The following is a 15728-nucleotide window of genomic DNA, read 5'->3' as shown; positions in this document are numbered from 1 at the left end:
TGCTCTGTATTTGAACATTATGGGGTATATTTTCAGCCATGCTAAAGGCAGGCCTCCCTCTTTGTGGATGCAGTTGGCACCCATAAAGTTATGTGGGCAAGTCTGAGAAGTGATACCTCTACATACACAAATCAACTATTCTAAATCACAATCTGTTTTCACCCTCTAACTAGTTATAGGTATAAATGTGTACATGGCTCGTACCTGGAAAAGGGAGGCCACCGTTATGAGAACTTATCCCACAAATCAGATTTGAGTTCAGAGGCATTTAAAAAAAAAAAACTCAGAAAATGTCCAGACTTGGTACACTGCTCCCACATCCAATACTGAAACTATAGTAGACACCTAGGCTAGGTTATTGCAACTCCATGTACATAGTTCCATTTACAATGCTGATGAGAACCATAAACTCTAGTTTTAACTTCTTAGTAACAGCACCAGAAAAATGTTTTGAAATCTTCAGAACACATGCATTACCAACCAAAGCAACAGCATAACTTTATTGCTGTAAACCTTAACTCTCTCACAACCCACACCATTAACACATATCTCAACTTATATGGTAATCTCCTGAAAGCGGGATCATTGTCTTTTGTCTACAATGTGCCATGTACATCTAAAGCGTGGTTTAAATAATGGAATGGAACCCTTATGTTTCTAAAGTTCTGAACAAGTTAAGACTGGATTCCTATTTGAGGTTGGATTTTTTTAAAATAAATCAAAGCAACTTTAAAATTAATATACAATTTATGACCTGTATCTCTACAGTATCTAAACTGTTTTTTAAAATATTTTCTTAGTCCATAAAGTATTGTAAGATAGAGATGTTTAGGGTACATACTCTTCAGCTATTATACAAGGATTTTGGAACTACACATTTGTGGCCTTCACCAGAGATCATTAAATGAATAAGCCAAATAATTGATCATAAACACAGTAAATTTAGACTTTTTCTTTTTAAATTCAAGTTTGGTTCTCATTAGTGGAGGACTAGCTGCTAATTGGTATTTTGTGCATTTTTGAAGTTTATCTTTACACAAGAAGTGTTAAACATGTTTCTGTTCTTTACTGTCTAGCATCAGTATGACAGAATGGCCACAGCAGGAGAACCTAGAACAGAAGGAATCTGGATAGATAGTTTTCTTATCAGGCTTTCCCCAGCCAAAGTTTCTGTAGCCAGAGTTCTAAACAGAAAGCATAAGCTATTAGACATCAGCAGAAGTTCTCAACACAGAAAGGCGGTTCTCAACACAGAAAAGCTTCAGGCTTCTTTCAGCCTAGAATGCACACAAATAACAGAGCTTTCTACAGCACACACTATAGATTGGAACACGTCAGGGTGACTGATTTTCCACTATAAGGATCTCCCAAATCCATTCTCCGGGAAGGGGGAATATAAAAACAGCATAAAGAGATGCTCACTGCAATTAGACTTGTCAGAATTTCCCTCTAAACTCCTGTGACCAATTAGGACCTGGTTGCAGTATCCAGGGGAGCCCTCCTTTCTGCAATGTTGCCACAGTTTTCAGAGGAGCATCTAACCATGCGGAGTAAAATTTAACTTAATGTGCAAGATACAGTATTGGTCACAATTCCTGGTCAGACACTAAAATGACGAAAACCTTTGCATTTCTCATTAAAATTGGAGTGTTCTTTCACACATCATTTACTAGCCTACACCACTGCACTTGCAACCTTCTTGAAAGCTTTTTGTATTACCACAGATGTAACCATATGGCAGATATTTACACATAGTCTTCAAAGATCTTTGAGACCAAGGTGTGCAAGCAGCAGGAGAGTTTGTTCTCTATCTTGGTCGATTCTTGAGGCAGAGTTACCCACTGGGAACTGGGTATTGATGTTGTGCTGAGATTCCTGAAAGCAGGAATTGCCCTATATGCTGTCTACCCACCTCTGATCCTGGACTGATGTCTGTCATGTAAATAAAACTAGTTACTCTTAGGCCTGGCCTACAGTAGGAAATTAATTCAGTATAACTACATCACTCAGGAGAATGAAAACTCCATAGCCTAAGTGACCGAGATAAACCAACCTAATCCCCAGCATAGACGGCGTTAGGTCAACAGGAATGTTCTCCCATCTACCACATCTTGGGGAGGTGGAATACCAATGCTGACAGGAGAAGCCCTGCCATCAGCCTAATTAGCATCTCCACGGAAGAGATGCAGCAGTGCAGCTGTACTGTTTTAAGTCCAGACAAGCCCTAAGAATGTAAGTGTCACCATTTCCTCCTCCACCGGAAGCAAGTCTGAAAGACCCTAGACATCTACTATCACTTGTCAGAGGTGCAGCAATACAGTAAGCTATTCATCCAAAAAACCAAGAGAAGATATGCTCTCTTCTCTTGTTGATAAACCATCACCCAACAACGCTATTGGATACTTTGGGGGAAATGGGGAGAGTAGTCTCGAGACCCTGTAATCATATGAAAGGATTTTAAGCTGCTCTGTTTTGTTTCTTAAGCACAGTACTGAAAACATTGCTCTTCCACCATTAACTGAAAATAGGGGAAGAACTGAAATAAAATTAACTAAAATTAGTAAAAAAAAAAAAAAATGGAGTGGCAGCAGTAGACTGTGACATTACAGTACATAAGTTAACAATTAAGCATATGCTAAAAGAAATAAGGTGATGGGTTATAGTTTAAAAGTTTGGTAATTTAAGTGTGCGTACAATGTTGGCACATAGCCAAGGACAGTGAATTGGCAATTTCAAGCAGTTTGGCCTATGGCTGGTGTGTTGGGAGGGAGAGTAAGGACTGAGGTTAGGTAAAAGTCACTCCAAAACTGAAGCGAGGGGGTCAGTCAGACATGCTCAGTCCAAAACTAGGTGAGAGTCCCCAAACCACAGTAGTAAACATCCCATAACACTAAGTCTTTGTTTGACAGTTAGACTTAGCATTTATGATTGGTCCATACTCATAGACCAATCAGAGAGGGTCTGAAGGTGATTGGACAACAGGTATGCTAATACTAGGATTGGCAAACAAGCCAATCAGAACAGGCCAAAAATTGTATAAAAGACAGAGAGCAAGCACGCAAAAGTCAGTCAAGTCAGAAGCAGGAGAACCAGAAGAAACCTAAAAGAGCAAAGGAATCAGAAGTAGCAGCAGAAGCAACTGCAGGTTGACAGCAGCAATGCTGCTGAGGCAGAGTAGAAGGATCCTTAAGACAGAGCAAAGAGAAGCCTACAGAGAGCAAACATGTTATCTATAGTATAGAACAATGGTTCTCAAACTGTGGGTTGGGACTCGAAGGTGGGTCACAACCCCGTTTTAATGGGGTCACTAGAGCTGGTGGTTAGACTTGCTGGGGCCTCGGGCCAAAGCCCAAGTCCTACCATCCAGGGCCAAAGCCTGAGCTCCACGGCCCTGTAGCTCAGTTTACAGGTCCCCCCCAACTGGGGCTGAAGCCATGGGGCTTCTGCTTTGGCCCACCCTCCTTGGGCAGCACGGCGTGGGCAGGCTCAGGCTTCAGTCCATCCTCCTGGGGTTATGTAATCGTTGTTGTCAGAAGGGGATCGCGGTGCAGTGAAGTTTGAGAACCCATGGTGATAGGGTTAATGAATGTGTATGCTTTGGATAATAAAAATGAGTGTTTGTGGTGTGTATGTTTATATTACTATATATAAAGTTTAGAGTTTACTAAGATTGCTGTCAGTGTCCTGCATAGGATTGATATCTGCAGAATATAATCCCTTAAGCCATTCCACCTATGACACTATGGTCTTGGGTAGTTTAATTTGTATACCTGTGCTAAGGGATTTATATTTTAATTTAGGCTTAGATTAATTGTATTAGGAAAGGTTGGTTACACTAAATAAAGAAAATACTTTGTTTTGGAAAAGTACTGCATTTGTGTCAGTCCTTTGAGCAGATGGCTGTATCCATGTCCTCCCAGGGTGAACAGATCTAGTCTGTTCTGGTTTCAGAGTAGCAGCCGTGTTAGTCTGTATTCGCAAAAAGGAGTACTTGTGGCACCTTAGAGACTAACAAATTTATTTGAGCATAAGCTTTCATGAGCTACAGCTCACTTCATCAGAGTTTCCTGAAGGACATAGGGAAATCCTTGGTAAACCCTGGCAATTCTACTCAGGCAGCCCCCTCATTTCACCTTGCAGGAACAGATTAATAGATCAACATCTTGGGAACCCAGAAGTAAGCAACAGGAAGGCTACTCTGGGATCCTTGAGTGTGTTCTTGGGGTAACAGTAAGTGTTGATGTACAATTAACATTTGATGTAACTTTTTTTTCCTTGATGTAACTCTGTCTCTACCTAGGAAGGTGCAGATCCATACTACAAAACTGTTGAAACCCACACGGCATTTTGAAACTATTTTCCTAAATAACAGGAACATATTTAACTGAAAAGTGAACCTAAAGCAGCAATTCCACATTCCAATAATGTGAGTTAAATAAATGCTACTAACTATTTCTCCTTAAGAACTAACCACCCAAATAATCAAAATGTGGCTGAACACGTTACAGAAGTTTCCAAACATTTGTTACAGCTGTCCTGATAAAATATACTTAAACAGCAATATTTTATTCTAAATATCTGATTTTAGAATAAGGTAAATAGTAAACCTTTAAAAATTGCTAATTTTACATGTTAAGTAACGAAACCACAATAAAATGCCTTATCTGCATGTATTAAACTTTAATCATCATATATACTCTGCCATCTGAGAAACGGTTGGGCTTCGGTTACACTCAGTCATCTGTTGGCAAAGACACATCAGAACTCTTATTTCATGATGTAGCCAGAACAGAACCACCTGGGAGCTCTGTTATAGCCAGAGCTATAGCCCTGTTTAGCTGAGGTTGTTAATCCTGTCAAAATGTTTTCTTCCCAAGAAAAAATCTGATACTGGATGACATCCAAAGACCATTAGCTCTCAAGGTTCCAGAGTAGCTGGAAAGGTATTTAACTCTAAATCAGCTAAGCAGCCAGTTATCTTTTTATCAATATCATTTAAAGACACTTCTGAATAGGGCTGATCAAAAAAATTTCCATAAACTATTATTGAAAGAAAATGGATTTGACAAAACATTTCATGTTGATGTTTTCAATTGAAACTAAGCGATCTGACTTTCCTGAATTGAAATGTTTCATTTCTGCTCAGTTCAACATTGAACTGTGTTCTCCTGAACTGCCAGTGCCTCATGACAGACGTAGTTCTGGTGCCTCAGAATTCTGTTCCACTCTATGTGCCTGGGGCTCACTGGCCTAGATTAAATCTCTTACGATGCACCACAGCCATGATGCACTGCAGTGAGTCAGCAACAAGGGAGACTGTGGTGAATAATGGGTGACGTAGTCCCAAAAAGGAGGGCAGTCCTTATGAGAGAATGGGGGCATGAGACACAAGAAATACAATTCCTAGGAGGAACCGCAGAAGTTCAGGTAGACAGATTAATGTCAAACTGCCCTGAAACAAAACCCTTGTTTGGTTCAACAAACTGAAATATTTCATTTGGATTTGCCCAATGGAACACTTCCAATTTTTGATGAAGTCAACTTCCTGGAAATTTTTCAAAGAAAATTAATTTTCCATTTTTCGCATTGAAATTTTCTATGGAAAAAAAATCTGACCAGCTCTACCCATGACTAATTTGTTGAGTGGAAGTCAAATTATTTTACCACAAACTTTCCCACATAAAATATTACTGCAAATATGAAAACAAAGACATCTAGATTTGTACTCATGGAAGAAATGTTTCTATAAGACATATTATTATTGTAGGATAATTAGAAGCTGTTAAATATAGAGACAGTATCTTCACAGACACCAATATATAGTTCTCCTCTGAAAATTACCTTTGTAAACATAGAATCATGAATGGTCTGTTTGTTAGTTCTTGATACTTGCCATATAAAGCATGCGACTTTACAAGCGACTTTTTTCCTATCAGCTGTGAAAATGCAATCTGAGCTTTGAAAGTCAAGTTTTTACCTCCTAATGCGTCACAGTCAATAACGAAGGTTCTGCAGCCCAGATACCCTCAAGTTATAACCATACTATCCCATTGTCTTTGAAATTCTGCCCTCGGTGCCACCGGTGCAGTACCCTTGCCTTCAGTATGTTTGCACAGGTGAGAAAGCTTGGAACTTACTGAATTATTTTGTGGATGATGATGGAGGAACAGAATCCAGCTTGGTCTCACTTAGTAGGGTTAACAAGAGGTAAAATAAACAGTTCAAATGTACTTTAATTACCAAAGACAGGGAACAGATCTCTGAATATACCCAGGGCACAAAGTTGTTGAATACACAGCGGCCTTCTGATGCTTTTCAGAATAAAAGTGCATGTAAGTGTCTCCTTTAACACACTTTTTGAAATTATGTTAGGAGAGATGAGCATTTGCTTTCTAAATATAACATGTCCAACAAAATAAATATTTACTTTTTCATTTTAAAATTTTACAGAAAAGTTTCCCCAATGGTTAGCAGTTGGAGTTAACTGACACAGGGACAGAGGCAATAACTGAAGCTTTACCCTGCTGTTCCTTCAGTTCCTGATAGATAGGAAGTCTCTGCTCCTAGTGCTGCAGAGAAATTTAAGAGTACTGGAAAACCAATTTCCAAAATCCAACTCAAACAGCACAGAATTTGAAGTCCTCCTCCCTCCAGTTATACATCTGTGTCACAGAGACAACTCCCTTCCCCTTCAAACTTAGGACTTTTCCCCTTGAAGCTCAGGAGTTTAATGTGACACTCATCTCTTGGGCCCACCTCCTTTCTCGCTTACAAAATAATTAGTCACAAAATGGCAATCATTGTTTCTATAATGATACAGACAAACTGGAGGGAGTTCTGAGAAGAACAAACATGTTCAAAGGCTGGAGGGACTGACTTACAATGAAAGATTAAAAGGGCCAGGGATGTATAGCTTGCCAAGCAATGATTAATGGGGGATGTGAGAACAGTTTACAAATAGATGGAGGGTGTAAACATTAAGGAGAATAATAATTTACAGAGGTACACAGGGGACAGAAGTATGACTAATGAGATGAAAGGGAACATTTATGCTGAATTTGAGAGAGAACTTCCAAATATTTCTGGCTAGGGATCTATGCAAGTCACAGCACTTGGGACCCTTAATAATTAGACTAGATGAAACACTAAAAAGTTTACTGTAGACAACAGCTTGGCATTGGCAGGAGGATGGACTGGATAAACTAAATAGTCTTTTCCATCTGTAACTCCTGTGATCCTATGAGACATGTTACACCAATGCAACAGGGTAATATATATAACATTTAGCAGAATACAAACGTGACATTTCCAATTGGAAATAATAGTTTAATCTATAGAACTGACAATCAAAATATTGTCAGGTAACCTGTTTGAAGTCATTAGTGTGTCACCCTACTTTAAAGCAGGAAAGAACTGAGGCCCTATGTGAAACCATCTTTTACTTGCAGCCCAGGCTATATCTGCAAGCACTGAGGAAGAGATGAAGGGTTCCTCTTCAGAAGTTATATGTGATGCACAGCCATACAGACAGATGGGTAACATCTCAGTCCATCATAAATATGGAACTGAAGCAAATAATATGGAAGGTAAATGCAACTCTACTCCTTCTCCTGCAAGGATCTATGAAATCAGAAAAAAAAATGCTTCTGAAGTTATCAAGTACAATGCAGACCACATAAATAGTAACTGAAATGTAAACTAAATGTACAGAAATAGAAAACATATGTCAAAAGCACATTTACTTGACCCTATTCCACCAAAAATATCCTTATTTCCTGTTCAGTTTAATTCATCACAATCTGCAATCATCTTTAGTTATATAATCTAATACATATCCCACATGTTGCTGTGAGTATATACACTCAGAACATTAGAAGAAAAGTTTTATTACCATACCCTCTTAACAGATATTTACAGAGATTATGATTCTTAAAGTCACTAAATATTATTTCCCTTACAGTTTCCTTTATTTTCCCAAGTTAAAAACTCAGAACATGTAATATTAGGACAATGCCATATTTGTAAAGAGCACTGACTCTATTCTCTCCAAGCCAGATTGTACTCGATTTCTTGCTTCCCAAAATATTACAATTGAACTAAACATTTCTGGTGACCAATCATTTAACATACTAAAATATGATCAAATAATGATATCATAGAATCATAGAATATCAGGGTTGGAAGGGACCCCAGAAGGTCATCTAGTCCAACCCCCTGCTCAAAGCAGGACCAATTCCCAGTTAAATAATCCCAGCCAGGGCTTTGTCAAGCCTGACCTTAAAAACCTCTAAGGAAGGAGATTCTACCACCTCCCTAGGTAACGCATTCCAGTGTTTCACCACCCTCTTAGTGAAAAAGTTTTTCCTAATATCCAATCTAAACCTCCCCCACTGCAACTTGAGACCATTACTCCTCGTTCTGTCATCTGCTACCATTGAGAACAGTCTAGAGCCATCCTCTTTGGAACCCCCTTTCAGGTAGTTGAAAGCAGCTATCAAATCCCCCCTCATTCTTCTCTTCTGCAGGCTAAACAATCCCAGCTCCCTCAGCCTCTCCTCATAACTCATGTGTTCCAGTCCCCTAATCATTTTTGTTGCCCTTCGCTGGACTCTCTCCAATTTATCCACATCCTTCTTGAAGTGTGGGGCCCAAAACTGGACACAGTACTCCAGATGAGGCCTCACCAATGTCGAATAGAGGGGAACGATCACGTCCCTCGATCTGCTCGCTATGCCCCTACTTATACTTATACTTATACATATATCTTAGGACTTATCTCCATGGCAAGTTACTGCACGACAAGCCAGGGTGTGAATCTACGGTGGACCAGCCTACCACTCAGTAAAGTTCCATGTGAACACTGCTGCAGCTCAGCAAAAGTCCATAGTGAAGCTTAGCATATTACTACTTGAAGGTACAGTATGCCCACTCTGGGACTTTCAGTGTGATGCAGCAATGTCTAAATGGGACATTATTGTGCAGCAAGCTCATGCACTATAGTTTCACACCCTGACTTGCTGCACAGTAACTTGCCATGTAGACAAACGCTGAGACCGCTATTGTGCAAACAGTTAAAATATAAAAGATACAGCAAAGAGTCAGCTTCAGCTTTGGAGCTGAACTCATATTGGACAGAGAAAAGGCCACCTTCTTCCAGCCAATGTCTCTTGAGAGAGAGGGTACCTTTAAATGGTGTCCAGAGTTCTATAGGATCACACACCAGGATTTGCTTATCATAAGTACTCTGTACAAAACTATTCAGGATGAGCCCTTAATCCTGAGACTCCGGAAAGACAAGCAGGAATCTCCATGAAGTGGGACGCCAAGAGATAGCTGCTATATTGAGTAGCTATAAGATGCTTGGCAATAGTAGCGTTCCACAACTACAGTCAATACTGCAGGCCTTCCACACTGAATGGAACTCTTGCATTTGCCTACAACATATTTTCTTGGTCATCTAGTGGGGGGTTCTCAACCAAGGGGTATGTGTAGCCCTTGGGGCACGCAGAAGTCTTCCAGGGGGTTCACCAACTCATCCAGATCAATGTTTTTCAACCTGGGGGTTGCAACCTGGGAGGGGAGGTCACATGGGCAGGTCTGGCATTAGGGGGTGGCAGCCACACCACAGGAGGCTCCACAAAGCTAAGTTACATGTTTCAGCTCTGCGTGGTGGGGCACAGGCTTCAGGGGTACAGTAATCTGGAAAGGTTTAGAACCACTGACCTAGTGAATAAAATCTTCAATATATGGTCAAAGAACTTAACTTGGGCATGACCCGTGCATTTCTTGACTCAATATGAGAAGGTTTACCATAGCTGCCTTACAATTAAAACAGTGCCATAGGGGGTCCTCTGTGAGTCTTTCTTGCCTTAGATACAGACCACGCTCACTCCAGGCCACTTCCATCATCATTGTGCTTTATTATACTGTTCTAGCAGGCCATTGCTTGTAGTGCTGTCTACATATTTACACATCCCAGCCAGCTCCCCCTCTTACTTCTGGGGGAAAGATGGCGGCGGCGGCGGCGGCGGCAACCAGCTCTGCCTTCCTTCAGGGTCTCTACCCCCTTCTAGGGCTTCCTTCCTCTCTATTTATCTGCTCCTAGCTGCTGGGGCTGCTTCTCCCTCTAATTAGCCATTCAACTGTGGCTCCACCTGTTAATTGATCCTCTATTTAGGTCCCAATTAACCTTTATTAGTGGGGATTTGAGTGACAGGGTACTGGGTCAGCTCCTGCCTCAGGATTCCTGTCACACAGAGGAGATGAAGGGTCTAATCCATGGGCTGGATGGGTAGACAAGGTTTTTCCCCTTCTTTTAAAACTCAGACAGATAAGAATTATAGACCCTAGATATTAAACATTTCTGAAACAGTGTTGCTTCTGCACTGAAGCACCCACATGAATACTGTGGGCCAATAGCAGATTCTGTGAAGCAAATTATCAGGACTTCAACTGAAAATCACCTGTAAAAATCCATTTTCAGGGAACTCTCAACATAACTGCAAAGGTGATGGAACTGCCGCACCCCTGGGGCTTGAAGTGCTTTCCATCATATCCAGGGTTCACAGTTTGGTTCAATGGTTCTCAGCACCTCCACTATACAAATTGTTCCAGCACCCCTGCATAACTGGCCATTACATGCATGAATTCCTGTTTGAATACACAACTTCACCCATGTGTCTCAAATCACAAGGGGGAAGGGGTTGGGGTGGAAACCTATATGGTTGTATCTGTCCTATCTAGAGTTTGAACTGGAGAAAAAAAAAAATCTGGTATTCTCCCAAACTCCACCCCATAAACTAACCTCCATGCACCAGAAACACCAAAAGAAGGCCTCAAAACAAGAAGTAATTCAAAGTACATTGTATAGATCTTCATAATGTGATAATCCCCTTCCTTTATTTTGTACCAGCAGAAAAACAGTTAACAAATCAGATCTCATCATTATCACTTTTGGGCTGCAGAATTAGCACACTACTGAAATCAACAGGCCAATTTACATATATCAGCTATCAGTTCAGACTGTCAGCAAACGGAAGCAAACATGATTACATTGGTTTACATGTTGTTTGCATTCTGAAAGTTATTGAGGAGCACTAAAGATTTAGCAAGAATAGACTCTGGGGCACAAGATGGTAGCCTCCTGGAAAAAATACCAGCTCACTGAGCTACCATGAATCAGCCCAATTCAACCTCCGATTCTGCCTTTCCTGCCTGCCTCCTCTCTTCCCCCCACAAATATCCATCAATGCAGGACTGCTCTCCCAGTGCATTTTCTAGTGGGGTTTTCCCCCTGTTTAGTTTAAATGTCTCAGGAGGCAGGGCTCTCATCACTCCCTTTGGGCAATTCTTCCACACCATAACAGATCTTACTCCCACGATGTTTTTTTTCCTGATATTCAGACAAAGTTTTCCCCTTTCTTAATGTGTCAGCTAATTACCCTTGAAAAAGTCATGGAAAATGGAAAGCCCAACTCTGAAACAAGAGCAGGGCTTTACAAATTGTAAATAAACACATAAATAATAAAAAAGATTAATACTGGATGTATGTTAAAGTGTAGTACAACTAATTTTAAAGCAGTACCAGGAGTCTGTATGGTAGCTTCTTGTTTGGGCTACATTTAAATTGCTGACAAAATGGTATCGAATTATTTTTCAAAGGAGAGAGTGTTCTGCTGCTAGTTTTGTAAACAAAACTTTAGTGGTTTTGAATGAACACTATAGGCTGACAAGTTTTTAACCACATGATAAACAGGTATATTGGTATAAAATATTGTATTGATGTGACAACAATATTCATTGGCTATTAATCTAGTCAAATATTGCTGATTCGTTATATTAAAAGTAAAAATGATTTGCCTCACATTTCCTCTCTGTAAACAAGGATTAAAATTCCCATGTTTTCACTTTGTGTAAGAATAGCGCTTAAATTTGCAAACAAAGTAGAGTTGCAAGTAGTATATGTATTTCCAGCTATTCAAAATTTGGATCACATAAAGCACTGTCATCATCCATAGATCCAACATATTGAGTTTTATGGTTTACTAGGTTAACAATCTATAAATGAAAGTGGTAAAAGATAAAATTAGCTAAATCTAAGCAATAATGCTTGACTTATTCAGTATGCCTTGTCTTTTTAAAAAAGACGTAGGGTAGCTAGTAGTTTTGTTTAATGTGGTTTAAAGGGCTGAACATTTTTACCCAGCACATAAACATATTGTATGTGTTGTACATACAATAAATGAAGACGCTGCATTGAGAGAGAGAAATTTTAAACCATTAGGATGAGATAGGTAGGAGTGTAGGGGGAGAAGAAAAAGTGCCACTATGCATTGTCCCCCCTCCTGCCCCCCACTCCCCAGTGGACTGGCTCTGTGTGCAGTAGTGTGGTTCTACTGCCTTTTTACCCATGCATAACTGCACAAGGGAGAATAAGGGCACCATTTTCTCTCTTGCTTGGACTATATAGCTTTGTTTTCCCAGTTATAAATGGGACTTAAATTAGAAAAAGCTCAAAAAATTGTTTAGGGGGGAGTGTTCTTACCTCCTGGACAGTGCCTCACAGCCATTTTACATCTTCTGGACTCTGCAATGGTTGGGCAAGGTATTGTGTCCTTTGCCGGCTTTTTCACAATTTGCCTTGTTCTTGTTTCCAGACCCCATTTAAATCCACAGGTTTTGTTATTTCTGCTGCAAGTTCCCCATTCACTCCATGGACCCACTTCACAGCCTTCTGATAAAGCAAAACAGGTCATAAATTAGTGTCTGTATCCGCGTCTGTATCTGTGTCTTTCTTTCACAATACATGGCAACTCTAACTAGCAAGAGTATTAAATTAGAAGTTATTGCTTGTAAAATTTATTGTTCGGTGAAATCTCAGTTTATGATTTTAGTTTGCAGTTTTTACAAGGTAATTGTATCAGAAACCTGAATTATCCTAAAAACTGACACAGACAACAACTACCCAACCACAGATTCTCTGTAACAATTCCCTCTTCATGACTTTCATTATTTTCATGGTTTTGTAACAATTCTCTCATCAAATGGTGCCTGTTTTATATTTGACACTATTGTATCCAGAAGATTCTAGCTTGTATTTTTAGGTTGTCTATCCTTTGAAACTAAAAATGTTTCATCCAGAAGTTACAATCTGTGTCTTCTACTCAAGCAGTGTACAAAGTAGTTTTTGTACCAAAAAGAATGGTCTTTTGAAACTTTGATTGGTGGGCATATTCTGAGAGTGTTGTTCACGTAAAGGCTCAGTTTTTATAAAAATGAAAACATCACATGACATGATTCCAGATGTGAGGCAAATCCACAACCAAACCAGGGCTGCTCACTCAGCTGCCTCTCCAACAGATCCATGACAGGTCTATGGCAGCTGCTGAGGAGGAGGACTTCTTTGCAGAGCCCCTGCTCCACAACATCCTGTTTGGTGTGCAGGTGGTGGAATCCCCCTCGGTGCACCGGAGGTTGGTCCTGGCTAGTGCCACCAGGATCAGAGATCTCCTAGACCATGATTGAAGGGACTGGGTGGACTCCATAGTGCTCAGCCAGTGCATGGGACTCACCACCCTTGTGTTCCCTATCGTGTGCTCCAGGAGGTGAGGGCAGCCTTATTGCCCACCTGCACCTGGCCCTCCGGACCCCACCATCAGGCCCCTGCCCTGCAAGCCTCCCCAGCCACCCCTGACATACCACCTGAACCAGCTGCACAACATGCAGCTGATCTGCCTCTGAATCACCCCCAGGAAACATCTGTATGTACTAGTGCGCCACATCCTGCATTTTCTTGCCCTCATGTTCCACCCTGACACCAACTGGAGGGTAAGTATTCCACTCTGATCCCACGGCCTGCTGGGGATATTAGTTGGTGGCTCCTTCATGAAGCTGTGAGCACAAATGTATACCTGGAATGGTTCACCACCTCCCCTGACACCTGCCCCTTCTGCAGTGAGAGGAAGACACTGGTGCATTTATATAGGGTACATCAGACTGGAGAAGCCCTTCGTCCAGCGCCTCCAAAACCTTAAGTTCTGGCTGCACTTTTCCCCACACATCTTGATCTATACACTCCCCATCTGTGGTTCTATGAAGTCATGAGACCTCCTCGTCAACCTCCTCCTAGTGCTGGCCAAGGTGGTCCTCTATCATACCAGGAAGCGGAAGCTGGATGCAGGGGCAGGAGAGGGTTGCAACTGGGAGCCTATTTCTGATCCCTTTTCAAGTCACATCTCCAGGCAAAGTTCCTCTGGGCTGTGTCCACTGACTCCCTGGAGAAGCAGTGAGTACTGTCCGAGGTTCTCTGCTCAGTGTTCCCCTTTGGATCCCAGATTTTATCCCTGTGACCTTCACTCCCATCCCTGTTTTTTCTTTTGTTGTCCCTAGTCATTAGTTGATGCCTGGGTCTGGTTCCCCCTCCCTCTGATGCTGCAGGGGAGGGCCTTTAGTAAAGGCAGGCCCATTGCTACCCATCCCCAAAGCCTCAATGGATCCCCCTCCAACAGAACTGCAGTGAGCATGCAGATATGCAGCAAAAACCCAGCTGTACTGACTTACCTTTCCCAGTGCCTGCAGTGACTCAGCCATCAAGCATGTGGCAGCAATCTATCCCTGAGTGGAGCCTGGGTCAGATGACCCCCCAGGCTCTGATATTTTCCCAGCCCAGTCAGAGCTGTACAGCAGTCTGTACACTAGCATTACCTGTCCAGGAACTCTCTTGCTGTCTCCCTGTGTATCAGATTCTCTCAGCCTGCTGCTGTCCCAGCCTTGCCCAAGCCCTGTTCCAGTCTTGTCCTTGCCCTGCTCTGACCTTGCTCCAGGCCTTGCCTCCACCTCCTGACCTCATGGGACTCTGACCACCCAGCTTTGGCCTGTATCTGGACTCCAGCTACAGTACTGATTTGGTTTCTAACCACCCAGCTTCAACCTCTGGCCTGCAGCTCGGCTTTGGCTACAGTACTACTTCTGGCTTGCCTACAGACTATGATACTGGTTCTGACCCCAGCCTGTCCTCGAATCTCAGTCCCAGCGCTACCCTCAGCCCAGGCCTGCCCTGACCACTAGGCTATCAGGAGACAGCGCCTCACATTACGAGTTGGAACTTTAACAAAAATATCAAATATCATGAGACTCACTCAGAGTCAGCAACGCTGTCTCAGTTTTATAAACTTTAAACTTTATATGCTTTAAACTGGGAGTCGCTCCTTTTCTGAAGTAAACCAAAGCCATGGCAGGAATTCAGTTCAGTAGCTTTTACAGAATCTGCAATTAGTACTCACCATACTTTTGCATATGGGAGCGATTCAAACACTGGGAGGTGGTGAGGTGAATTCAGGTTCCCTATCTCTGTCCTTTAATTCTACCCCATGTGCCCTGTGTGTGTGGATGTGGAAGCGCATGTATTTTTCCTCTTGGCTGTTGGGCCTCACAAGGAGTAACCCCCACCAGGTTTCATGTGCTCCTATTTTTCCTTCCAACAGTGTGGGGATACAGGGGAGAGGCAGAGAGAAAACACTGGGATTAGCAGCACTATTAGGGCCACCCAGCAAGGACCAGAAACTGGAAATACAAATCCTCTCTCTGCTCCCATCCTGCCCTCTACACATGTGACATGGAAAAGAGAAGAGGGCTTCAGAAAAAACTGAATAAAGGCGGAGTTAAAATTTCCTGCTCAGTATGAACTCAGCCAGCAGGAGTGCACCAACCCCATAATTATATATATTATA

At 41.7% G+C, this 15728-nt stretch overlaps 1 protein-coding gene across 1 annotated transcript in view; it reads right to left on the bottom strand.

The window, feature by feature from the left end:
* Window positions 1-15728, bottom strand: part of RSPO2 (R-spondin 2) — a 102177-nt gene that overhangs the window by 68128 nt on the left and 18321 nt on the right. The window contains exon 3 of the mRNA XM_073329352.2: window positions 12545-12733. Within this exon, the coding sequence (XP_073185453.1) occupies window positions 12545-12733 (189 nt within the window). The remainder of the gene's footprint in view (window positions 1-12544; window positions 12734-15728) is intronic.

This window comes from Lepidochelys kempii, chromosome 2 (assembly GCF_965140285.1).
Source record: "Lepidochelys kempii isolate rLepKem1 chromosome 2, rLepKem1.hap1, whole genome shotgun sequence".
In the NCBI taxonomy this organism is placed as follows: Eukaryota; Metazoa; Chordata; order Testudines; family Cheloniidae; genus Lepidochelys; species Lepidochelys kempii.
The sequence above is the reverse complement of the archived record's forward strand: the minus strand, read 5'-3'. Positions and strand labels throughout refer to the sequence as shown.